This window comes from Lissotriton helveticus, chromosome 6, assembly GCF_964261635.1.
Source record: "Lissotriton helveticus chromosome 6, aLisHel1.1, whole genome shotgun sequence".
In the NCBI taxonomy this organism is placed as follows: domain Eukaryota; kingdom Metazoa; phylum Chordata; class Amphibia; order Caudata; family Salamandridae; genus Lissotriton; species Lissotriton helveticus.
The window spans coordinates 1,119,056,152-1,119,083,955 of record NC_136067.1 but is presented as its reverse complement, the minus strand read 5'-3'; the positions used below and the strand labels follow the sequence as shown (position 1 = coordinate 1,119,083,955).

General features: G+C 42.7%; 1 protein-coding gene across 1 annotated transcript in view; it reads right to left on the bottom strand.

The window, feature by feature from the left end:
• The window catches only part of ESR1 (estrogen receptor 1), a 1,629,997-nt gene that overhangs the window by 621,941 nt on the left and 980,252 nt on the right, over positions 1 to 27,804 (bottom strand). Inside the window, exon 4 of the mRNA XM_078648772.1 lies at positions 6,668 to 6,994. Coding sequence (XP_078504898.1) covers positions 6,668 to 6,994 — 327 coding nt within the window. The remainder of the gene's footprint in view (positions 1 to 6,667; positions 6,995 to 27,804) is intronic.

Below are 27,804 nucleotides of genomic sequence, written 5' to 3'. Positions count from 1 at the left end.
GGCTGGACTGTTCCCATGAGGCACAGGGACAGACTGATTTGCATATGGCCATGTCTGAACTGGGGTGGGGGAGTGAGCTAATGAATGGTGATGGATTAAACCCAGATAAGTTGACTGGGGGTGAGTGTTTGATTTGCTCCAACGCTCCATCCATCATCCCCTTTGGTATCGCTTTTTTTGCCCTAAGTTGGCAGGGTATGCCCAGACATGGGTCCCTTGCTCACTCTACCACTTGATTCAGATAGCCTGGCTGATGAGAATTATGAATCCGAAACCGGTCCCAGAATGCTTGTTTCCGGTCCAGGGAAGACACGGCTTGGCAGTTCGGGCTGCACTTTTCCATGAGGCACAGGGTCAGACTGATTTACATATAGCCATGTCTGAACTGGGGTGGTGGAGTGAGCTAAAGAATGGTGATGGATTAAACCCAGATCAGTTGACTGGGGGTGAGTGTTTGATGTGCTCAAACACTCCGTCCATTATCCCCTTTGGTATCGCTTTATATCTAAAGATATGGCACTCCCCTCTCCCTAGCGCTGACGCAGAATTTGCTGTTGTGCACCACGCACACACCTTTGAGACATAGTGCAAGGCTTTCTGTGAGAGTCTAGCATTCATTTTGTAGAGGAAGGGTACAAAATGTTGTTCTAGGCAAAATATTATCCAAGTGGTAAAAAATATGCCTAGAAAACATTTAAAACTTTTCCTACTTTTGGTGTGTGCTGTACAGTGCAGCACACATGCAAAGTCGGAAAGGAAAGGAGAGATGAAAACGTTTCTCCTTTTAATGCCTGCTTTCAAAAGGTGTTGTTTTTTGCCACAACCCTTCTTCATATTGTTGTAGATAGGGTTTTGCGTCAAAAAGTGAGGATAGTTGTATGCAATACCCCTTTAACCATATGTAATGCAAAGTAGTGCATCATGCTGTTTTACTTTACTGTTAGATAATTTCCAGTGCAAAACATATTTTGCACTGGAGAGTAAATAATACAAAAAATATTTGTGCTGGTGTGCGTCACTTTCTTTTTCAAACAACAGTGGACCCTTACAAGAGAAAAAATTCAATTCAAAAAATATTGCCACAATCGTTTCTATATTCGGTGTGACATGTCCAGCCGGACAGAGGTCCAATCCGGCTGGACATGTCACACCGAATATAGAAACGATTGTGGCTATATTTATTGAATTGATTTTTTTCTCTTGTAAGGGACCACTGTTGTTTGAAAAAGAATTGATTCCCAAGGTCCCTTGCTGACTTTGTTGGGTGCCCTTGTTGTCTTCAGATAGGTATGCGTCACTTTGACATAAAGCCAGTATAAAATGTTAGTAAACCAACCCCTTTGTAGTCAGCAATCCCGGTATTTGGCAGTGCCAGTTTAGGCTCCTAAGTGAAACTTTGGGCCCCTGAACTTCTTTCTTTTTTTTGCAAACAAGGCACTGGCTGCATCATGTTCTCATCTTCCCCACTCCCCCTTTGCACTACCCACTGTAAACTATGATCGTGTATAGCACTTGATGACTTCGTGGGCAGGATTGAACAATATGTCACAGACAGACATTCACACATAGCTGGCATGTTATAGATAAGCAGTTAATCTTAAAGACAGCGATGTGCAATATTCACTTATTGGCACAGAATGTAAATTAGCTGTTATGGGGGTTTGCCTGACCCCCATATCCAAGTCTCTGGTAAGCGTTTACCCGGAAAAAACATATTAACTGGGCCATGAACTAATATAATTATTACATCAACATCTTGAGAGTTATACCCCATTAATTAGCATGTAGACTACAATCTCTCCATTTTCAGCCAGATGGATTATGCAATCACAGTGTCCATCCATCAATGGAAATGACCAGCAGCTAAACATCTCAAATAGAGCAGCAAAATCTTTAATTTAAAGTCAGCTGAACATTTCCAGCCCACCCTAAATGCACTCCTTTTGGTCATGGTACTTGGCACTGGCTAAAGTCTGCTTAGTGGTCCTGAGTGCTGCTGAATAATCTCAAAATACAGTTATGTTTGTGCCTTCCGTCATCACTCACACTCCATGTGCAGGACGACAACATTTGTTACTTAAATTATATCAGTGGCAGTACTCTGAGAGTAACAGGAATAGAGACCTGAAGTTCACTCTCAAACTAATTCCGCACAATTCTGCACCGAAGACTGCTCAGAAGCTAAAATGAAGGGCAACTTGTTCAAAGATACATGTGGCTAGTTTAATGCAGAATGCAACGTACGCATCAGTTCAAATCATCAGAGCCGGTCTTAAACCCCAAACCAGAAGTGGCGGAAATATTGAAACCAGTGCCACACTCTAGGAGGTTGCAACTAGAATGTGTCCATGAGGTACCGTTGATAACAGCAACCCATCCAATTTGACAGAATGGCCTGTACTGCACCACAGATTATGCTTACAGCCATGAAATTTTAAGTGTATGAGGCTATTTACCAAAAACTTGAGGGACGGGGTCCTCTGTCACAAACGTGACAGATATCCCATGTGCTGTATTTTAACTGCCATAGTCTGCGATACACTTATAATACGGTATATCCGTCATGGTTGCGGTAGAGTATTCCGTCCACCAAAGTGTAAATCAGGCCCAGAGTAACAAAGCCTGTACCAAGAATCAATCCAGAGATACTTAGGATTACAAGACTGGATCAGATTAGATTTGGTGGTGATGAAGGAGAAACAAAGAGAGGGAACACCACTTCCAGAAGCAGTAGAGGTAAGTCTACTAAATAAGAGACACCAGACACTTCATATCAGCTCGCCGGCTCATCCAACTGTAATGGAACACTCATAATGCAATCTCCAACATTCCAAACCCCCCACATTCCACATCACCATTCCTCCCTTTGCATTCTACTACCTTGTTAAAAAACACCACATTACTTTTCCCCATTAAACAATAAAAGCAATGAAAGAAATTTTAAAGTAACAGATACTAATGTACCTTATTTGGCATAAAGCGGAAAATATTGCTGAAAAATGCAGTGACTCCTGCAAACAAGAACATTTAAAATAGCCAAGCACTTAAACTATGAATTTTCGGAAAGTACTTTTGGTTGAACAATACAGGAATACCTGCAAAAAAACATTTCATAATTATAGAAACATTCAATACCTAATACTCATCAATTACAGAAATCATTCCAATCATAAATCACAGTTTACTTTCTGAATCAGAGAGGGACTTGTATGTTTCTGCTACTTCTGTGGACCATGAGATTATTATAGTTTGTATAAACTTCTGACTGTAGTGAAACATGGTTTAATGGTGGAGTTACCTGTTCACCATTATTATCACACTTAACTATCCTTCCTAAATTCCACCAATCGGTACCATTAACCCTAATGGCACTCCCGCATACTTTGTCCACTTCACAAGGTTAGCTAAATTTGTTTTCTTTTTTGACATAGTTTCCTTCCACGGACTTGGTTATTCCTATCATATGTTTATTTTTGTTTTATTTTGGTATTGCCTACATTATTCTTAACTCTACCATCATATTCATCCAAATGTACACCACATTTTAGTCAACTGCTCACCACTGGGACAAATCTTTGTGGCTGGCTTTCTTCCCCTCAGTAGTTCTAATGGGGACACCTGTGTGATGGAATGAGGACTTGTAGGATAGAACCACAGCATAAAGTGTACCCCATTCATATATAAGCACATAATTAATTCAAAACGACACAGCTATTTTCCATGGCCCATTGCACACACTGGGTTAACACCTTGTTAATATGCTGGTCCTGGCCATTTGTTTGAAGATGATAGAGTTGTATCCTGAGAAGCTTGATGTCACTTGCTATAAGAAAATTCTCCATCTCCCCACTCACAAACGGAACCCTATTGACTGATATAAAAAACCTGGGGTGAACTACTCTCATAAAGTTCTCATTTAAAAATTCTAGAACTACTTTTGTTCTAGGTTCAGGTACAAACTTTACTTCAGGCCACTTAGAAGAGAGATCCACTGCTACCAATGCATAACGTAGATGTTTCAGTAGACAGTTGAATGGACCAACCAAATCAATACCAATTATCTCCCAGGTTTTAGAGGGATACTCAATTGGTTGTAATGGAGGTTTTCTGACCATAAACGCTTTTCTGGCCTAGAACACACTACCAAACTTTCTACAAAATAGTCAACTTCTCTACCCAAAGATAACCACCAAAATGTCTGTCTGACCCTGTGTTTGGTAAAGATCTTCACCAAATGTCCTTAAAGCCCCATTTTGATTAGCCTTAATCTAATCTCTACTGGAGTGACTAATTTATATTCTCTGAAAAGATCTTCTATAGATAGTTTATCATGTATCTTCCAAAAAGGCTGAAAAATGGCTCTAGAGGCCTCTCCACTGGCCACTTTGTTTTCACATAGGTAATAATCAATTTATGGACTTCATGTTGAGCCACCCTAGATTCCATCCATCCCCGGACACTGCACACATTTCTTCTAAATCCATCACAACGATAAAACAATACTCACATTATCTGGATTTCCATCAGTAGCTGGAAACCTAGAAAACAAATCTGCCTGAACGCTCTTGGCACCTTTGATGTGTTCTATGTAAAATTGGTATTGCAATAATTTCGCTTAAATCCTGGTAATCCTAGGAATCTGTTCCTTTATCTTCTTTCCGGAAAGAATGGAAAGTAATATTTTATGATCAGTCACAATCGTAAGCCTACTTACCCACACATGCGAAGTAAAGTTTTGACAACCCCACCAATAAGCCAATAATTAGATTTCTATTGTAGAATAATGAGTTTCTAATTCCCTCAACATTCAAGATGCATAGCAAACTGTGTTTTCATCCTTATTAACAGATTGTGTAAGAATAGCACCTAAACCAACATTTGATGCATCAACCATGATACTACATTGTAAACTTTAATCAAATGGTTTAATCAACCTTGAGCTGACTAATTATTTCTTAACCCATTCTAAGGACTCTTGGCATGTAGTGTCCCACTTGAAGACTGCATTTATTTCAACAGTAGGTTCAGAGGTTTGATGTGAGATGTATAGTCAGGGATAAAGCAAGAATTAAATTTGCACATACCCCTGAATGATTTTAACTCAGACTTGTCAACCGTGGTTTTGCATTGATGACAGCAATAACCAATCCTGGTCCTGGGTCAATGTCATCACCTGGATCACGTGTCCCAGATACTGGTCTTTGCAATTTCACATTTCTCAATTTTCATTACAACACCTCTTGCTTGTGCAATAAACAAAATGTCTCCCTGAAAAGCAGCCACCTCCTTTATTTCCTTGAACAGTTGTTATATGATCCGCTGAAAAACAGATGCCATGGAGGCCAATCCAAAAGACATCCTTCAATACTGAAATGTTCCAGTCGGTGACACGAAAGCTATGAAATGATTGGAATCAGGTTCAATAATCACCTGGTGATAAGCAGATGTTAAGTCAAGTTTTGAAAACCAATTCGACCCTGCCACCATGCTCAAAAGGACGGTGATCCCAGGGAGGGGGTACCTACTAGTACTGCATACGGATCAAGGCAATCTGCAGGATTCTCTTTTCAGACTTCCTCCCCAACCACCAATACCATATCCTGGAGATCATGACTTGTCTTTTCTAAATATGTAACACAGTCATCATGGACTAAGTTTGCTTCAAAATTGGTACTTTTCTCTATTTGATTCAATTGGCTTTGGCAAACCTTCTCAAAATGAGCTACTTTACCAAAATGTCATCACAGATTCTTCTATTCTTTGGCTGAGGATTTCTTTTGGGGACTGGTCTCAGTAATTGGAACTTAATCTCTGAAGGAAGTTAGGGGTGCCTTACGTGTTTTTGTGATCTATTTAGGACTCACTTTTTTCTCCAATTTACTACAATAGCACAACATACTATGAAACAGAAAGGGTTCAATGGCCACCCAGCATCTTTCCAGTTATTTATCATTCTAAAATAGCATCATGCACTTCTGCATGGGCTGTCAAACATGGTGGATCATGAGAAAGAAACTGGATTCCATGCATGTACTTGTTCCAGATGTGAGAACAAAAAGATGTGAAAGCAAAGACTGAGACAATCCTTCTTAGCCACAACCAATAACGTAGGGAAGCATTTCCATCATTTTAGCTGGTCTATGACATTATAGTAGGGAACCAGCCTGATGTCAATCGGGCTAATGCTGCCTCAGAAGAAGCAGCATGTCTCTAACATAAACTTCTCTGTATGTGATAACTAGAACCCTTAAAACAGTAGCCTGAGACAATCACAGTGAGCACATCATCCACCCCTGTAGAGCAATACAAACCACCCCGAGTTATTTCCCGTGGCACACACATTTTTATGTCCTCTCTTCCACTTCCTAAATGAAGTGGATATTAGATCCAAGCATATGCTGTTACACATTCCAAGTCAATGTGATATCTAAGTTAATGACACTCGTGCAGGATGGTTACTCGGGCAAGAGTGTTTCTCCTTGTTCAAGCGAGCGAAAGGATCAACATGAATAGCTTTTACTTGAGCTGTGGGACCAGTTATAAAGGTAAATAATAAACTTTTAAATATGCATGCATACACACACAAACACACAAACATTCATACACATCTTCCTATGATCTGATTCTCAGTAAGGGACTGAGATGTGCATCTTTTGTCTGTCCCTACCTGGAACTCTCTTGGCCCAGTTGATCATGTGCACCAGCTCCTTATCCGCCAGGTTGGTCAGCAGAGTCATCATGGACGCTTCGCTCAAAAGTTTGCCTGGGTCATGCTCTGAGTAGACAATGGGAGGCTCAGCTTCTATTAAGGCACTGAGCAGCTGCTCAGCTGTCATTGCTAGCACCGGGTTCTTCTTAGTATTTTTTGTTGAGGGGTTCACCCAAAGGGAGGGGGTTCGACGCTCTGAGACAGCCTCTTCAAGCTTCTGATCTGCGTCTTCTTTCTGTCGCTTGTGTTTTATCAGGCGACCACCCCTGCGATCTTTTCGAATTCCTGAGGGAAAAAATTGCATTTTCTTTACATATCACATTCTTAGAGAGATGTACCCTTTATTCAATTATTTCATCATTCTTGAGAGTGGATGTAATACTGATCAGACTTATTTTATAAACGCCTTTACAGACTGTGCATCGTGTTTTTTTTTTTAAAAGAGCTACATCTGCGGTCAATCTCACATGGGCATGAGGCATCTTAAAACGACATTGACAAAGAATATTGAGTTAGCCTGTCCTTGACTTGCATTTCACACCTATAAACATTTTAAATCAGTTTAGTTTTATTGTGTTTACTAAGCCAAAGACACAATTTCAAAACGTCACAATCTAATTTCTTGTTCCTATTACCTACATGGAGGCGAGAAATAAAGTTTCAATGCCACAATTTAAGAGACACTCTGGAAATAACTGGGCTTTTAAACATATAACTCTAGGAGCAATGGTCTCAAAAAGAAGGTGGGGTGAATTAATCATATTTAAGTGTTTCAATATATTTGTCTGAAAGATGCATGGCAGAGATGTCAGGGTAATAAGTGGCTGTTTTATAAAGGTTTCTTGCAACCCCCATTCAGCAAGACACCTTGCTGAGCTGCGATGCGTGGAAGGAAGAGGGCAATCTTGTCGTCTCCTCTCCTTGCGCTAGTGTACAATGTATTTCCTTCTGCCAACAGAGGCACACTTGTGCCTAGGTGCAAGGGTGCTGTGTTCTAGTCAGGATTATAATGAACAAACACAATCCTCTGAGGCATTTTCCTCTTTCTATATTTGCTGCAAAATGCAACTACCTTTGAAGAAAGACACAAGGAGGAGAAATAAAGATATTTCTCCTGTTTGCATCTTCGGTGGAAAGGTATACAATTATGACACTTTCCCAGGTCTACCAGTGTTTTTGATAAATCTGGGATTGCATCAGAATACATGGCTGGATGTGTGGGAACACCTACACCCATGTCACACCTACACCATGCAATGCAATTTACACCAGATTTACCAAGCCATGCACGGTGGCCTTGCATTTATTTATTTATAAAGAGCTTGGTAAATCTGATTCTAGGTTTTGCCTTGCCCTGTGTAACCTTACGTGGTGCAAGGGCGACGCAAAACATTGATAAATTTGCCCCTTAGTCCTCTGTTTTGGAATGACATTCTGCAAGCCTTTCAGCATTGTTTGAACACCAACCTATTTATTGACTCTTTCACCAAATAACAAGACTTACCCAGGACGTCCATTTTTGCAAAAACCGACCTGTGCCCTTTGTGCATAACATAAAATGTGTATTTGTGAAGCACACGTTCTCCTAAGGGTTTACCGGCGCTGAATAACAGATGTTTATTGTTACCCAACTGTACACATTTCTGCCTAGGAAAATTGTACCTTACTGTCAGTGTCCAGATGTTAGCTGACCCCTGCTGGCTCCCAGAAGTGGGATGTGTATTGATCCTAGACAGTGGACAAAGGACCTGGGTCTGAGGAGGTCTGGGTGTTCCTGACAGTATGGCTGGGGAGGAACTGTGCCCTGCCCTGATTACACTTCAAATAGGCCTGCCCTGGCACTCACAGACAGACCTGACACCAGGCCTGCCTCTGCCTTTGTTTTACTAGCCAGACTGGAACTAAATGCAGAGCAAAGGGATAGACTGACCAGAACCAGTTTTAGAATTAGACAAAGTGGTGTTCGCCACCCACAGCCTGGCACAGAATATAAAAGTACCCTACCCAGAACCTGGAATCAGAACACTTCTGGACCTGCAAAGGCTCAGAAGTAGGACTGTGGTGCTGTGTGAGTCCTGTTTCCCTTGAAAACAGGACTTGACTCCAGGGGTTAGCTGGCTGATCTCCTGTGTGAACAACAGGGATACAAGATGTTCCAGATGTATTTCCTACTCCCCAGCTAACCACAACCAGCTGGATCTTACCGCCCAGCTCCCAACTGAAAGCCTCACTGCATCCAACACAGAATGACGCTGTGCTATCTAGAGCCACGCAGAGCAGCTCCACACCATCCTTGCATCGAAGTCAGATGGTAAAATGTCCAGCAGGATGAACCTGATTGAGTCTCTGGCAGACTATCACAGTTGAACTGAATTTGTGACTTTTTTACTGGTCCGTGACCAGATACACACAGATGGCGCTTTGTACTGTTTGGCACTATTGTTACCCTAAACGTACAAAAATTATAACTCACATTCTACTAATTGAATTTTTGCCTTTTTAGTTTCATTTTGTTTATTAAAATGTATTGGGCACTTTATCATTCCTGTTCAATGCCAAAGTGCATATGCTCTCTATAGTAAACTTGGTAAAATTGGTCTACAACTGTTTGGCACATTTAATTTACCTATCAGAATCTTGTACTGTGGTATCTCACATACCCAGGGCCAGTAAATTAATTGCTACTGGTGGGCTTGCAGCGCTGCTTGCACCACCCACCAAAGTAGCCATTCAAACCTGTCTCAGGTCTCTGCAGGGTCTGTGGGTGTAGTTTACTGCTGGTGTGACATGGCACATAAAGTATTTGCCATGTCTGTGACTCCCCTTTTACTACATATCAGCCACCCCTAAGGTAGGCCCTAGCTAGCCCTATGGGCAGGGTGCGGTGTAGGTAAAAGGTAGGACATGTGCCTTAACTGTGTGGCATGTCCTGGTAGTACCAAACAGCCTATTTGGTTTCTCACTGTGGAGGCTGCCATCTTATAGGAATGCATTGGGGATTCCCTGATATGTGCTTCAGTGGTAATTTCTGACATGAGAGGGGTAACGTGATCAAGTTTGGTATGTTTGCAATAGTGGTGATTAATGCTGTGTGCTGGTGTTCTCAGATTTATTATGACTATTTTAGAAATTAAACTTTTAGAAGTAGCTATTTCTGTGTGCTATGTGTCTTTGTGCCAGTTGGTTGTGTACTGACTGTCTGGCCTTGGAGTGACAGGGGCTGGGGAGGTGCAGTGGCTCCAGAGAGTCTGGATGAGTCAGCCCCTTAGAACTAGCCTACTAGGCAATGCAGCGCGAGCAAGGTAATTCGTTTTATTTTTTTTTTTAACTTAGTATACTCCGTTCTGTTTTATATCCAAATCCACTAACCCCATATCCTGCCCCTCCCCCGTCCGCCCCACTGCCCCTTAGCACTCCCTCTAAGAGCTGCCACTGTCAAAGGCTATTTTTATATAACCTTTTGTGGAGTTTATTTTGTGGTGTACCTAATGTATTACTGCTGTGTGAGGGTGTTGCACAAATTATTTACACATTGCCTCTGGGATAAGCCTGACTGCTCTGCCAAGCTACCAAGGGGGAGCAGGGGTTATCTTCGGTGTGTAACACTCTTGCCCTGACTAGAGTGGTAGTTTCTGCCTGGCTTAGGCGCATGCCCGAACCAACCAGTGTCGTGTATTTCTATAGGTTCTGATTCGATCCCCCTATTCCTGACCCTATTCTGGTTAAACTTACTAGCTAGTTAACTAACAGTCAGCCCATGAGGCAAGAAAACCCCCATGATGCAGATACCGTTATCTGACGCAGTCACACTACGGCACAGGAACGTGTTATCTGATTAGGTCATAACGCTTGAGATCTAATTAGACAAGCGACATTCCTCCAGCCCCTGATAAGGCATACGACGTTCTCATAACAAATCAAACCTATGACAACCTGGATAATCCGTGCGGCCATTGTTTTGATTTCACAGAGAACTTTAGTAAAGAATGTGCTAACGAGCAAGTCGTATGACATCTTTATTGACGTACCTATGTCCATCCTTACGTCAATCTCGGCACCTTTAAGGTATAAATATTGCCGACCTTGCCCTATGCAAACACACGCGTGGTGACAAGACGGAGCAGCCATACTTGCCGAAGCCGAGAGCAGAAGCAGACCCCGCAGGCAGCAGCCCCGCCTTCCTGACGCGCTGAGAGACGCGCTGCTATCTCAAGCCGAGAGACCCAGCACCGGCGCTTCTGGGCAGCCCTCGCAGGCAGCCTGGAATATCGAGAGCAGAGAAAGAGATACCATTCCTCATTCATCCTAAATTCCAGGTACAGAACTGAATAACCCCTCCTAGAGAATTCTTTAGTTATTCACTTGGCAAAAACAAACTTAACTTAAACTGTAACTTTCTATTCCCGCCCACGCATTAGACTTAGGTCAGGTACACGGGGTAGGCGTATTTAGAAACACCAGTTGAGTACGTTTAGTCAAATGTATATGTGTATGTAAATATATTTTAATCATTTTAAACATCATATGGCTCAGAAACCATATCAATGTTTTTACAGTATTATTTTATACTATTGCTTCTAATGTATGCACTTTACTTAACTATAAGTATTGCAATAATATCGATCCATTTCTCTTGTACGAGAAAAGAGACTGATCAATAAATAACATCTTTTATTGAACACGCCCGTCTCTTCCTTTTCTCTACATTCTGATGAGACTAAGAATGCACGTACTGACTGAGTAAAATAATTGCCTTGTGCTCACACGACTCTCGGGATTGACTCTTGATTAGGGGAGAGCAAAGTTGTCATGTTCTATGGTTGTCAGAAACTAAATCCCTTCTTGTCTAATCAGGGGAGTTAATCCTTCCTTGAACATTCGAGAAAGTTTCTAGCGAACTCTGAGCTTAGCTGGCAAACCCAAAAATTAAGTCTAGTATCGACAGTAGTAGACCTAGTTAACGTCTGGCCTAGGCCTTTACTGCTGTAGGTACTATTCCAATGCGCAGAGCCTATTGGGAAAATAGGAGCTACACTACATGGCGCCCAACGCGTTTGGAAAGGGCGATAAAACTAACGTAAGACATTTAGAGTAACTCAGTCGTGCTTTCTCACTCAGACCCCTTTTCCCAAATACTCCAAAGACGTCTGGAGTGGGTGAAAGGTTATAATATCCTCCAAAACCTCGCAGGAGGAAACTCCTATGTATGGTTCTTGGTCTAGTCAACGTTGAAGGATAAAACAGTTCCAGAATATTGTGCACCTAATCTCTGTTTCCATAAAGAAACCTGATCTGCAAACAAAAATAATACCATCCTGTCAGTAAAATGGGAGACAGCGATGGAGAAAGAGAGGCAATTAGATTAGCTACTGAAATAGCAGATGCTGATGCTACCATGCAAGCAGCGGACGCGGATATAATACTTATTCCGGTCATTAAAAGGAGATCTATAACCTTAAAACTTATAGAAAATGGACTGACACCTAGAGGTGGCACAGTCATATTCGTAATTGAGGCACACGAATATCGGCAGACAGAGGTATACTATACATGGATACATTTTCCAGCAGCAAATGCTGTAACAAAGTACTTCCACTATTACAAAGTAGAGGAACCTCCTGAAACGTACACTCCTTTCGAGGAGGTGGAAGTACCACTCAAATTCCAAGAGCATTTGCTCTTATTTGATGGCGCCCTAATACATAACAATCACATTACAAGGCTCGGTCCTTTAGGAAGACCAGGAGCAACGTGGCCGGTCCTAGCCGGATACACACCACATCCAGACATCGAAAGAATGCCTGCAGCAGAGCTGTTAATACAGCTAAAACAACTACTAAAAATTCACAGACAATTAGTTCAGTATGTAATGCGGACTTCAACAATTCAGCCAGCGATTAAACTTCCACAGCTGACCCCTCACCAGGGGAACACAAATAAAATTACACCACAGAACATCCAATCCTGCCTAGGTAAAGTTCCAGCTAAACGGGAACAAATACCATTCTGGTTGGCACAGAAAATTACCCAAATAGAGGCGGTGTTTCCTGACACCACCCCGCTGGAAAAACACAGGATTCTGACTATATGTCTCCCAATGGGAATCGCACCACACATTGAGGACTGTGACACTTGGGGTACAGTCTTTGCTTCCATCTATACAAAAACGCACGGTGTTCCATCCATTTCGGTAATACCAGATGTGCTAAAACAAATTCAAGATGAATACGGTCCAGAACCTGCTTTAACTCTTGGTATGAAATTACTGAAAGACTTCAAGCAAGTCTCGGCTATATTACTAGCCAACATAAAAGGTGAAGCAGCAAACGTGGCGATCCGCCAGAGGTTAAAAGAGACAGATATAGCAGACCAACCAGCTGAAATTGCCAGAATCATAGAAAAATCCTATGAAGAACTAGGCAGAGATAGTCTAGGTGGAATACCAGTAAAACCGCAACTGACTACAAGTCCAGAAAAAATATTTTTTAATAGTAATTCACCAAAAAAGAACTGGGATGGAAATAAACAATCCAATCCTAAAGAAAAGAAATTCCAGTCCAGAGGAAGGTCTCCTAGGCGAAGAGAGAAATCTCCAAACCCGAGACAAAGGTCACCTCAGAGTGAACCCTCTGGGAATAGATATAACCTTAGAAATAGGGATAATATTAAAAAACCTGATAGATATCAAGACATTGATACACGTCCCTCTCAATCTTTTCAGAATTCCTCGCAGAAATCGGAAAGAAGAGGACGATCAGAAGAGCACGCCAAGTCCAAAGACAAGGAACCTGCTCAACTGAAAAAGAAATCACAATTTCCAAAAAAGAAGGTAGCCAGTATCAAGGTAGTTAACAATGCCGAGAATACTGAGGACACAACTGAAAAACGGAGAATGGGCTCAGACAATGCTAGACAGCGCAGCAGAGGTGAGCATAGCTCGCAAAGTCCTTATGAATCATCTGGAGACAGTGGACACGAATGAATACCTTCAAGTGGAAACTGCAGATACCAGAGTTAGCAAGCCCCACAAAATATACGAGATAACATTACGTATAGAGGGAGATAAGACTAGGAAAATAAGGGGACTATTTTGGGATAACCTATCCAAGGGCTATGACATCCTTCTAGCTGAAAAAGACTGGCCACCGGAGTTTGTCAGGGAGTGCCCTCATGGCGAAGAAGTAATTATGCCTGCCTTCTCGAATCAAATACCGATTCATAAAAAATATACACTTGCTAGAAAGTGGGCAGTGGCCTTAGCACCTGCTTTATATAAAAATCATGTAGGATGGGATGAGGATTCTCCTCCTCACAAAGTCCAGTTAAAATCACAACCTACTGCACAAAGGCAGTACCCAATTAAGCAAGAAGCTAAAAAACAAGTAAATGAAATACTAGATCAGCTAGAATACCAAGGGGTGATTGAAACTTGCACCTCACAAATGAACAATCCTTTGTTTCCGGTCTCCAAACCAGACAATTCATATCGTCTAGTTTTGGATTACCGACACCTTAACACATGTTGCAAAACTTTTGCAGTGCAAAACTCACACAGTGCTGCACTAATGAATAACATAGTGCGCAAAAAATACAAAACAACCTTGGACATCTCCAACGGATTCTTTTGTCAAAACATAGCACCAGAGAGCAGATATTTAACTGCATTCTCAGTAAATGGCACTCAAAAACAATTCTGTCGGTTAGCCCAGGGGTACAAGAACAGCCCGGGGGTATTCTCAGCGAGAGTAACAGAATTACTACAACTATATGATGATGAAGCATTATCTTATGTCGATGACATTTACTTAACAGATGATGACTTGGAAACTCACTTGAAAAGAGTGAACACCATAATACTTGGTTTCGCTGCAGAGGGTTACAAATTCAACTTCAAAAAGTCCAGAATTGCCCATCTGACGGTCCTATTCTTAGGATATGAGTTATCAAGTGAAGGCAAAAGCCTGGCAGACAATTTCCTAGAGAAATGTGCCGTAATCCAAGCTCCTAAAACACTAAAAAACCTACAGTCAATTCTAGGCTTCCTAAATTTCGGAAGAACATATATTGCAAATTACGCAGAAAGGGTCAAACCCCTTTATGATCTAATTAAACCAGACTTTAAAAGATCCAGTTGGACTCAAGCACACACAGAAATTTTGAGATCCTTACAAACAGACATGCTAATTAAAACAAAATTAGAAACCCGTGATAATACACGCAACCTTGTGATCCGAGTCATCCCAGGGAGATACGGATTCACATACCTAACCTCTAATGAGGGAGATAAGGTACCAATTGCATTCAAATCACATTTGTACACAAAAGCTGAACAGAGATTCAACAACAAAGGAAAAATTGTTCAAGCAGTTCAAACCGCAATAGCTAGAGAAAAAGACATAGCTGACGGTAGACATATCACAGTCAGAACAGCAGAATCAGCCTTTGAGGCATTAACAACACCGTGTAATTTACCAACAACAACATTGGATCCAGAATGGTTACAATGGGTAAATTCAATCACAACGGACAAAGTATATTACTTCTTTGATCCAGAACTAGAAGAATTAAAAAATCTAAAATATGAAAAAACGTATCCTCTGCCAATCGACATTCTGCCTCTACGACATTACGCCTGTGTAATCTATACAGACGGACATGCTCAACCCTCCGTTTGGGGAGAACATGCATACAATCCCACATGTGAGATTACAAAAGAAGTGTGGCACGGAGGTAAACTAAGACCTCTATTAACAAAATCACACTCAGTAGAAACTAATTCAGAACTACAAACTGAAATAATAGCTTTGAAAATGGCGCTAGATAATGCGGATCGCGAATTCCCGACACTTATAGTGTCAGATTCATATTTCTGCGTCAAAGCATATAACAAGGATTTGCAGACATGGATTCAGAACGGTTACAAAGATGACACAGATGCACCAATAAAGCAGAGATTGCTCTGGGAACAGGTAGCTCTTTTGAAAAAAGAACTACCAAAGACTCACGTGACACACTCACTGAGTCATCAGCGTGATGGCGTTCACGTTGTAGGGAATTCATTGGCTGAAACAGCCGCAGCGGCAGCCAGTAAACCGGCTCCCGTAGATCGAAAAAAGCGTACATTAAAATACATTGACGGCGAAACATTGCTGGCAGTAAAAACGTCATCAAAAGGCGACTGCTCGGCGTTACCGATCAACTATCCACTCAATTACACATACATCATAGATGCAAACTCCATTCCTTTTGCTCGAATCCCTGGAGTGGGGGATAGAGTGATTCCAAACATGGACAGGAGAAACTTGTTAATCGCAGACGCACACATGGGCGAGGGTCTCAGACACCTTAAATTAAAAGATTCTCTGGAAGAATTACAATCACGGTACTGGTGGCCAGGCATGAGCCTGCACTACACCATGTTTGTAAAAAACTGCCCAAACTGCAACAGAGATCGCAGTGGGGAGAGAAGCAGTTTAATACCTCGTCGTATCAAGGCAGATAACATCACCACTAAAAAGAATGGCTTGCGATTAACATATACAGGCTAGTTCCCACTTATAATGTAGATCCACAGCACTCGGCTGACGTCCGGACTGTTATACAAGATTTGCGAGTCTAATTGGCATATACGCTAAGAGCATGCTACGTTCGACCATTTTTTTTTTTCCTTTTCTCAGGCAATCCAGCCTGGGGGGGGGAAAGAATGGCCAAATGAGCACAGCCCAGCGGGAATCTTCTCACTTCCTTCCTGAGGGTATGGGATGGTGTAAAGAAAAAACCAAGACAGAAAGCAATCTATAATAGAAAGGATATTAGGTTCGGGAGCTGGGTGGGTCAAACATCTAATAAGTGTCCAACGTAGTCTAAATAACTTGCCAAGAAATTCTCTGAAGGGATTCAGTCCGTACGAATTATTATTCGGAACTAGGATGTTGATCTCTGACCTTGATAGTCAGACTTCAGTGGTAACAGAAAAAAGCTTTGATGTCAAAGACCGTTTGGCTATTTTGCAGGACTTAAACAAAACAAGAAAAGACCTGAGCAACATACAGTTGAAAGAACAGCCAACAACCACTGAAGAATCACCACCTGTCCCAGCAAGACCTGTCTGGATTCCAAAAGTCGGGGATCTAGTCAGGGAGAAGATCGCGGTAAAGAAGGAATTTGGGCCTTCTTACAGAAAAGCAGTTCCTGTATTGTCTGTCAACGGGACAAGATCAGTTGTACTACCGCCACTTGCTGGAAAAAAGGAGAACCGAGTTGTATCCATCGACCTGGTAAAACCACAACATGTGGCCGATAACCAACAGTAGGCCAAGTGGACTCCCAATAAGTAGCAGAACACCAAGGTTTGCTACCAGTACAGAGGTCCTATCAAAGAGGCTCATCACATTCGAAACGCCTACAGAAGAACAACAAGGACTATGCAACAATGCAATAGAACTTAGACCTCTGAAAACCCAAATAAAGACATTTAGCAGAGACACACCAATCTATACAGAAGTACCAAGTGAAAATGCGAGAAACAAAAATCCTGAACCAATTGGAACAATTGACAGAACTGCATCCGGTTACTTCATCAACTTCGATGATTTCTCTGAAGGCTTCAGCGAACAAAAGACACAGCCATCATCAAAATCCTTTAAAGACAAAGCTAAGGAACTTTTGAAACAACTGAAAGAAACATATCTAGTTTCTCCATGGATTGAATTTTGGGTGGGTTTTGGTGCATTTATCCTCATACTTTGGCTCATCATGGTATTTACCTTGGGACGCTTCATTGAGGGAAAATATGCTAAAATGGACACAGCAAGTCAGAACATCAACTTGGTCCTCAAACCACACACATCTTCACACGTTGAGAAAAGAGAACTTTCTTCAGAACTTTCTTCAGCCAACTTCACAGCAATTCCAATATCTGGTGGGGTAGCCTGGGACAACACTGACTATGAAATTTATGGTCCGGTCGAGATCCTGAAATATCCACACCAAATCAAGATCTCCTTGAGTGACTTTGCAAAACCAAACTCATTTGCTGATGATTGGGACTTTAAAAGTATAAACAATATGATGTCTGACTTAGTAATGTCTGCTAAATTTACAAAACATGATTATTTGCAGGGTTCTACAAATTATGACAGCATGTACTGCTATAACCATTATGGTAACCATTTCTTGCATAAATCTGCACAACCTAGAAATGTTTTAAATTTTAATCAATGGGAACATTGTGCTACACCTCCAAAAGGGAGCTCTAGAACCGTGTATGGCAAATATTCATATTTTTCAGGTTTTAACATAACTAATGCTGAAACATTTTATTACAAATTGTCAAACAAGACAGGGATGAAAACCATGATAACCAACACAAAATTGATATATTCAGATTCTTTCTTTGAAAAAATGAATACTTTTGGATTTGATTATTGGGACAAACATGTTGATTTGAAAAGTGTTTGGGGTACAAAAGAATGGCAAGTACAGGGTATAGAAGCTTTGTTTAGAGCCTGCATGATCCCAGAACAAATGATATTTTTAAATGACACCGTTCAACAAACCACCTGTCTTGGCTTAGCCAAAATCAAAGATTTAAATAACCTGTCTATTCCAAAGCCAATAATGTTTAGCAATAACTCTGAAACAGATGAAGAAATAGACATAAACCATATACTTAACCAAAACAGAACACATCCTGATTGGAAACAATGGTTGATCTGGCCCACAGATACAAATAACTGTCAAGATAGATTCCTGAATAAAACACAGGGTTTCAAAATGACCAGGCCAGACCCTAGATATCCTCAAAGACATCACCCAGGGATAATAACAACCTACAGTGTGGGCAAATTATGCCTTCAATGGCTACAAACTTCCACACTGCCTGAAATTAAGCAACACCTAACTTTACTTACTGATGGTGCTGACTTGCGTGATTTCATAATGGGACCACGCAAACAGCGTCAAAAGCGTTTCATAGCAGCCTCTGTATATGCAGCATACAATGAGGCCTGGAAGGTTACTCAAATTGAGACAGCAGAGAGAATACGGGAAATTGACCGTATTAATTTGGAAAAATCACTTTCTGTAGTGGACAATGGGTTAATGACTCAGTCCTCCAGAATTTTTTCATTGGACAGCATTGTGTCTTCAGCAATCGATATATTATCGCAAGACTTACTGTTATTACAACATGGTCAGTCACAATTGCGTTCTATTGTACAGCTTGGCTGGACGTTACAAAATCTACGTTCAGGCTATGTGCCTTGGCGTTTAATCAACACAACGTCACTATTCCAAATCTTTAACCTTACTGATAGACAAATCGGTATGGCGCAGAAGGGTGCTGATTATACAATCTTGAGCATTGAAAAACTAGAAAGATTACCGTTGACAATGTCAGAACGACCTGTCAGTGAATGGATAATCCACGGAATCATAAATATTCCAATCTCAACCTTCAGGTTTCAATACTGCCAAAAATATATACAGGCTGGCATGTACGAGAAATTGGGAAAGGGGTACCTTAAAACAACATGGAACCTGCCCTATTCACATGCATGTGTCAGTAACAAAGGACAGAAAGTGTTTCTTAGTGGCAACAATTGTGCTATGTCACTAAGCGGCACGCTTCTGTGTAACGGTATTAGTTTGCACGGAGCCTGTGAAGGGAATTCATACAACCTTTCATGTCACCAGCAAGGCGCACCTGCAACTGAAATAGAACCATTCTTTCAAAGACTCTATAATGGGAGTTACATTCTTATTGTAGACCGCAGATGCTGTAGTCTTATGCCCGGGACTCCTTATCTCGTCACTACGACGGCGAAGGTCAAGTGCTGTGGACGTTCTTTGTTTCCCAGCTCCTTTCCAGACAGGGAGGCAAGGGCATGGCCCGGTTTGAAAATTACTTCTATTCGAATAGACACTTTAAGCAGAATGAAAACAGTGCTTCTTCAGACGCCTACAAGGCTCACGTCATCTAAAGAAACGTATGATCTACAAGTCGCAAGGACGACTGCAGAGATACATACATTATTATCAACTAATTCCCCCGTACATTTCGCGGAAATTCTGAGCGAAATCTTAAATATTTCTGATACCACTGGGGTCTCAAAGGTATTTAAGACAGTATTTTCGATGGCATTAACACCATTCAAAGCCATACTGGGTATTTTTCCAGATTTCGTCCATTCGATTTTTGGCGGACTTCCCTTGATCCTGGGACTAATTGCAGGAATCCTATTCCTAGTCCTTATTTTTCGTTATGGCAACCCATGTCACAGATCAAACTCTCGCGACAATGGAAGATACGATCCTAGCCATTGGATACCGGGACCGGATATCAAAAATCCTGGGACTATCCCGGCTTAGAGACCTAAACATGACTTGGTTTCTATCATTTCGACCAATGTGGCAAAGGTGTGTTTTACCTGTACTAAGGTGTCTGCTATGCGGAGAAGAATGCGTGTTAGACACCTGTCTGACGCTACAATCGGATGCGCCGGTGGATGCAGATACACTGTTGGTTCCTACCAAGGTTCACGCACTGTGCTGCCCTCAAAGGCTGCCAATTCTGATGACGGCATTCCTGGAATCTTCACCACTGCGATTGAAGAGTAGTGAAGTTCAAGATGAAAGCAGCATCGAACAGGTACGACCTTCTGTCAGCAATGCAAATCAGAATGTCAATGCAGACAATCATGCGCATGAATGCATGGTTACCCCTATTTCCGACTTAGTGGAACTTTCCCATGAAGCTGTTGACAGTTTTTTCGAAAGCCTGAATGATATGATGTTCTCTCCGGAACAGAAATAGAGACTTTTGAGTAAACTCGCACACGGCGTTCCCTGAATTCGGCCTTCAACTTTAAAAATAAAGTCACATGAACAATTACAATCCAGTTCACGGACAGCAACTTTTTTCAGCAAGCCCCTAAAATATTTTTCTATATATTTTTTCCCGGGACACTGATTTTCTGCTTGAAGTAAGAAACTATTCCTAGAGAACTAAGATTTCTATTTTTAGATACTTTATAGACTTTAGCTGCCCGCTGGTATGTTCACAAAAAAGATTTTATGTGATGAAATGGTTTCGACCTTTTTTCTGTATAGCCATATTAAGAGCCATTTCATGTGTATTTCTCATATACCAACAAGCAATAATGCATAAAATGCGTGTTTACTTTTGCATTTAATTCATAGCTTAAGTGCATACAATATATATGACTGCAATTTTTCAGTATATTTGAAAATTTCGAAATGCATTTATGTATTTTGGGGTGGTAAGGTATACACTATACTCTATAGTATGTTGTACTATGTTATACTATGCATAGATTAGTAGATATGACCATAGTTAGCGTGGAGTGGGTGTCGTGTATTTCTATAGGTTCTGATTCGATCCCCCTATTCCTGACCCTATTCTGGTTAAACTTACTAGCTAGTTAACTAACAGTCAGCCCATGAGGCAAGAAAACCCCCATGATGCAGATACCGTTATCTGACGCAGTCACACTACGGCACAGGAACGTGTTATCTGATTAGGTCATAACGCTTGAGATCTAATTAGACAAGCGACATTCCTCCAGCCCCTGATAAGGCATACGACGTTCTCATAACAAATCAAACCTATGACAACCTGGATAATCCGTGCGGCCATTGTTTTGATTTCACAGAGAACTTTAGTAAAGAATGTGCTAACGAGCAAGTCGTATGACATCTTTATTGACGTACCTATGTCCATCCTTACGTCAATCTCGGCACCTTTAAGGTATAAATATTGCCGACCTTGCCCTATGCAAACACACGCGTGGTGACAAGACGGAGCAGCCATACTTGCCGAAGCCGAGAGCAGAAGCAGACCCCGCAGGCAGCAGCCCCGCCTTCCTGACGCGCTGAGAGACGCGCTGCTATCTCAAGCCGAGAGACCCAGCACCGGCGCTTCTGGGCAGCCCTCGCAGGCAGCCTGGAATATCGAGAGCAGAGAAAGAGATACCATTCCTCATTCATCCTAAATTCCAGGTACAGAACTGAATAACCCCTCCTAGAGAATTCTTTAGTTATTCACTTGGCAAAAACAAACTTAACTTAAACTGTAACTTTCTATTCCCGCCCACGCATTAGACTTAGGTCAGGTACACGGGGTAGGCGTATTTAGAAACACCAGTTGAGTACGTTTAGTCAAATGTATATGTGTATGTAAATATATTTTAATCATTTTAAACATCATATGGCTCAGAAACCATATCAATGTTTTTACAGTATTATTTTATACTATTGCTTCTAATGTATGCACTTTACTTAACTATAAGTATTGCAATAATATCGATCCATTTCTCTTGTACGAGAAAAGAGACTGATCAATAAATAACATCTTTTATTGAACACGCCCGTCTCTTCCTTTTCTCTACATTCTGATGAGACTAAGAATGCACGTACTGACTGAGTAAAATAATTGCCTTGTGCTCACACGACTCTCGGGATTGACTCTTGATTAGGGGAGAGCAAAGTTGTCATGTTCTATGGTTGTCAGAAACTAAATCCCTTCTTGTCTAATCAGGGGAGTTAATCCTTCCTTGAACATTCGAGAAAGTTTCTAGCGAACTCTGAGCTTAGCTGGCAAACCCAAAAATTAAGTCTAGTATCGACAGTAGTAGACCTAGTTAACGTCTGGCCTAGGCCTTTACTGCTGTAGGTACTATTCCAATGCGCAGAGCCTATTGGGAAAATAGGAGCTACACTACACCAGAAATCCCATTTCTAACAGTGAGAAACAAGTTACTTACTTCAGTAATGCTCTTTCTGGTAGCGACTATCTAGCCACAGACTCCTCCCCTTGTGAATTAACCAGATGTGTGAGACTGAATCTGGAAACTTTTCAGTTGTCCCTCAGGTGTTGCTATGCGGCTCCATACTGATGCCATTCCACAGCTGAAATGACACGCAGGTCTTATTTGAGTGCAAACCCTACATGCTGATGTCTGTTGCTTTTGAGGATGTTCATACCCGCAGATACAGAGCCCCAAGCGTAACATGGTTGTGACCAGTGTGCAGATTCATGGACTTGGAACCTAATTAATTGCTAGAGTCCAATCAAACAATGGAAGGAAGGGAGGGCTGGTAAGTAGCCAATTTTTTCTTTTTTTCAGTTTTATGTAGTGGAAACGTGATCCAAAGGTATTTGATCACTTTACATGAGCACAAATTACATTTTGCAGGATCAAATATTTTTTTTCACACAGGGAGATTTTGTGATTTGCCCTGAATCAAAATATGCTTAGCCAACACCAATGCTCATACCTGGTTACGCTTTTTCAAAGCCAGCCTCTCTGGACATAACACGATATCCTCTGCAGCAAGATAAAGTCTCTTCCAGAAAGACTGTTACTAAAGGTAAGTAACTTGTTATTCTGATAGAGACTTCTAACTGCAGATTCTGCATCTTGTGAATAGATACCAAAGCAGTACCCCCTGCAGGATGGAGTGGGCAAAATGTGTCTGTTTGCAAACCTGACTGTCCAGGCTATATTGCTTCATGAACTTAGGGGGACTTTCACATAAATGCCTGGCAATCTCTAGGATAGGGATTACGCATTCAACGCAGGTATTGGATGGAATGAGCACACAGTCCTTTCGTAGGCTGCTTTTTGGCCACTGCATAGCATAGCTTAATGCCAAGAACTATCAAGTTGGAAAGGGTTCTCTTTTGTACTGCTGTCCCTATTTTTTGATCCAGACAACCCAACAAAGAGCTGATCGCCCACTCAGTGTTCCTTGGTACAATCCTGCCCAGAAGTCCAAAAACACCCCGTAACCACTCCAGTGTATCCTACTCAATCCCGCTCACTCTGCAAATATACCACAGGATTGTGGGACACCATCACCACCCTCTTCATGGATGTCACCTTTATCATCGAAAGGTGGCTCAACCCCTACTCGAACTCGACATGTCCAATGCCACTCCCGAGGGCTACGAGATGATACACTGACACTGCACCAACAAACAAGGCAGAGGAATTGCCATCATCTTCAAGGAAACCATCAGATGCACCATAACCAAGATGACCCCACACCAAACATGGAACACCTCAACTTTCTCCTACAAACCGACATGAAGACCAGAATAAGAGGCACCTTTGCCTACATACCCCGGGCACCCTGAGCAACCCTCTACTTCATCGCCCCCTGAAAAATCAACTCTCACCACTAAATCCTACTCGGCGACCTCAACTTCCACATCGACAACTACATTGACACCATCTCCATTGCCCTCCTGGAGAATCTGAACAAGATCAGCCTCACCCAACTGTTTTCTGAACCCACGCACAAAGCTGGACACACACTCAACCGCATTTTCACCTCCAGCGACAGAATCAAATCCAGCCACTCCACAGAACTCACCTGGACTGACCACACGATCATAAACTTCACTATCACAGATGCCCATCACGCCATCACCAGGCATCAGATCTTTTCCCACCAAAGCTGGAGCAAAGTCAACGAAACTGAGTGGTCTCAGGCCTCACCACCTCCCAACCAGAGGCCTCAACAGACCTCCAACAGTCCGTTGCAGAACTTAACACCTGGATCACAGACAGTGCCGACAGAATCGCCCCACTGAAACCTACAAAATCCAACAAGACCTCCAAACATACCAGATGGCACACCCCAGAACTCAGGTCCACAAACACAACTGCCACCAACTGGAGAAACGATGACTCGCCACCAAGAATTCCACTGATAGAGCAGCTCACAAAACAGTTCTCAGCAACTATCACAGGCACATCAACTCCATCATGCCTTCCATAACTCCCGGGCACACACCGACCTCTGCCCCTACCACATCTACAACCTCGCAACAAACCCAAACAGCATGCAGCTCACCAGAATCCTCAACACCTCCATTTCAACAGCAAACTTCCCGGATAGATGGAAACCCCCAGACATCAGACCCCTCATAAAGAAATCCTCCACTGACCCCAGCGATCTAAAAAATTATTGTCCTATCTCCCTGCTCCCCTACCTGGCTAAAGTACTCGGGAAAGTCATCATCGAGCAGCTCACTGAATTCCTGGCATAAAACCACCTACTGGATGCCTCAAACACATGAGTCTGTGCCAACCACAGCACTGAGACTGCCATGATCGCCGCCACAGATGACATCAGACAACTTCTCGACTGTGGAGAAATGGTGGCCCTGATCCTCCTTGACCTTTCCACGGCATTCAATACTGTCTCCCACAACACCCTCATCAACAGCATCTGCAACATAGGCATACTGCAAGACGCCTTCACGTGGATCACCTCCTTCCTCACAAGATGCACACAGAGCATCCAATTCCCTCCCTTCACCTCCGCACCCAAAGACATCATATGCGGTGTACCACAAGGATCATCCCTGAACCCCACCTGATTCAACATCTACATTACCCCCTCACAGATGACGTTAGATCCCACAGACATAACATAATCTCCTATGCAGGTGACACTGAACTGAACTTCTCGCTCACCGAGGACCCATCCAATGCCAAAACCAACTTCCGCGATGCCATGACCAACAAAGCCAAACGGATGAAAGACAACTGCCTTCAACTTAACTCTGAGAAAACTGAAAGTACTGATCTTCGGGAAGAACACTTCTGCATAGGACCACAGCTGGTGACCTGCTGAACTAGGATCTACACCCACTCCACCCGACCATTCACGCAACCTTGGCATCATCCTCAACAGCCAACTGACCACAAAATGACAAGTCAACGCAGTTGCCTCCTCTTGCTTCCACATACTTCTCATGCTTTGCAGAATCCTCAGATGGATCCCACCCAGAACCCAAAAGACCATCACTCAGGCCATCATCACCAGCTGCCTTGACTACGGCAACACCCTCTATGTCAGCATCTTCACCCAGCTCCTCAGAAGGCTTCAGACCATACAGAATACTGCAGCCAGACTAACCCTGGCCCTACTCAAACAAACCCACATTGCCCCCCACCTGAGAAATATTCACCGGCTCCCCAGCCAGACGAGATGCCAGTTCAAAATTCTCACACATGCCTATACAGCCCTCAACGACCTAAGACCTGCCTACATTAACCATTGACTGAACCTCCACCAACCCTTTAGACACCTGTGCTCCTCTTCACTTGCCCTCGCACACAGTGGTGGCCGCTCCTTCTCCTACATCACTGCTAAGACCTGAAATGACTTTCCCCTCCAGCTCCATACAGCCCCCTTGCTGGAAGGCTTCAGAAAGAGACTCAAGACATGGCTCTTCAAAGGAGACACAGCACCCAGATACCGCTACCCTGACACAGTGACAGAGGTGCGCTTTATAAATGCTGTTTGATTGATTGATTGGTTGATTGACTGGCACTGCTGACTTCTGAAAGTATGTTGCAAACATCCAAGGGGTACCGGTAAGACCAAAGTGGTGAACAGCAAAATGAAAATGCTCCTGTCCCATCACAAACCACAGATAGCACTAATGAGTTTGGCATGATGGGAATGTGGAAATAGGTGACTTGCAGGTGCACAGGTCCTGGTTTTCCATGCAACCAGTCCTCCAACTGAGGCCCTTGTGGACCGAGCTTCAGAGCCTTGACAGCCTCGTCTCACCTCTCTCCCTCTCACTTTCTCACTGTCTCTCACCTTGTTCTCTCTCTCTCTTTCACTCTCTGTGACTTTTTGCCACTTCTCTCACTTCGTTCACTTTTGTCACCCCTATCGCTCATCGTGCCTTTTCTCTTGCTCTTTTTGACTGTTCACTCACTCGCTTTGCTTCTTTTTTGTACCTTTTCTCTCCCTCTTTGTAGTTTTTCTCATTGTTTGTGCTATTTCTCTAACTCTTTTTCTGACCTTTGCCATCTCTTTTTCTCTCTCCATGACGTTTGTGTTGTGTCCCTCCATTTTTTCTGTTCCCCCTTCTTATGCCTCTTTTCCACTCTCTTTGCACCCCGATACCTCCTCCCTCCTGCTTCTTGTGCCTCTATCTTCTTTCGTGCTGTTGTGGTTCTTCTCAGCCCCACCCACTTCCTCCTTTCCGCTTCTCTTCCATGTCAGGACCTACTTAATGGCAGACACAGCACAGACCAGCCATTAAGCAGGTGTACAGACCCTTGCCCCCCTGGACTTACCTGCAACCACTCATTCGACCAGTCAAGGCTCTTGGAGACCCGGCTCCAGTGCCTCCAGGCACCTACTTCACCTCTCACTCGCGCTCTTTCTCACCTTGTTCTCTCCATTTTTCTTTTTGAATTTGAGCTAGTTCTCTCACTCTCTGTGCCTTTTCTTTCACTCTCGATTTGACTTATGTGTCACCTCTCTCCCTCTTTGTGCCTTTTCTCTCACTTCTTTTGTCTTTTCCCTCACTCTTTATGTGACTTTTCATGCCATTTCTCTAACTCTTTCTGTGAATTTAATGTTGTGGCTTTCCTTCCTTCTGCCGTTTCTGTTGCTCTTTTTGCCTTCTCTTGGAGTTCTTCTGCTATTTTTTCTGTCTTTCCCCTTGTTCTTTTTTACTTTCCTTGCTCTTTCTGCCATTTCTCTCGCTCTTTCATGACCTCTGCAATTGCTCTTGCTCTTTCTGGAACCTTTGTAATATGTCTCTCCATCTTCTCTTTCTATTCCCTTCTTGTGCCTCTTTGCTCCCCTCTCTGCACTCTGCTCCCTCCTCCGGCTGTTCCTAACCTGTTCCTTGTGCCTCTCTCCTTTCCTACTGTTGTGCTTCTCCTCAGCCCAGCCCACCACTCCTTGCACTCCTCTCCCTCCCATTCCTTGGATCTATTTAATGGCGGGTGCAGCGCGTACTCATTGCGCATGCTGGCAGTGGTTGAATTGCTGGCATGTCCATGGCTTACCAAAGGCAAACCCGACTGAGCCTGTCCAGGCCTGGACCGCACCCAGCACTAAAAACCCTGAACCTCCCCTCGCTCACCACCACCCTGCTACTCTCCTTCATGCCTTGAGCCCTAGAGGTCACACCACCCTCTGCAGGCATGACACACCAAACACAGAAGGAGCATGTTCGCCTGCTCCCTCTGCCACTTCATCTGCACCAATGCTCTTGCAACACCAACCAAGAACATACACCCAACCAG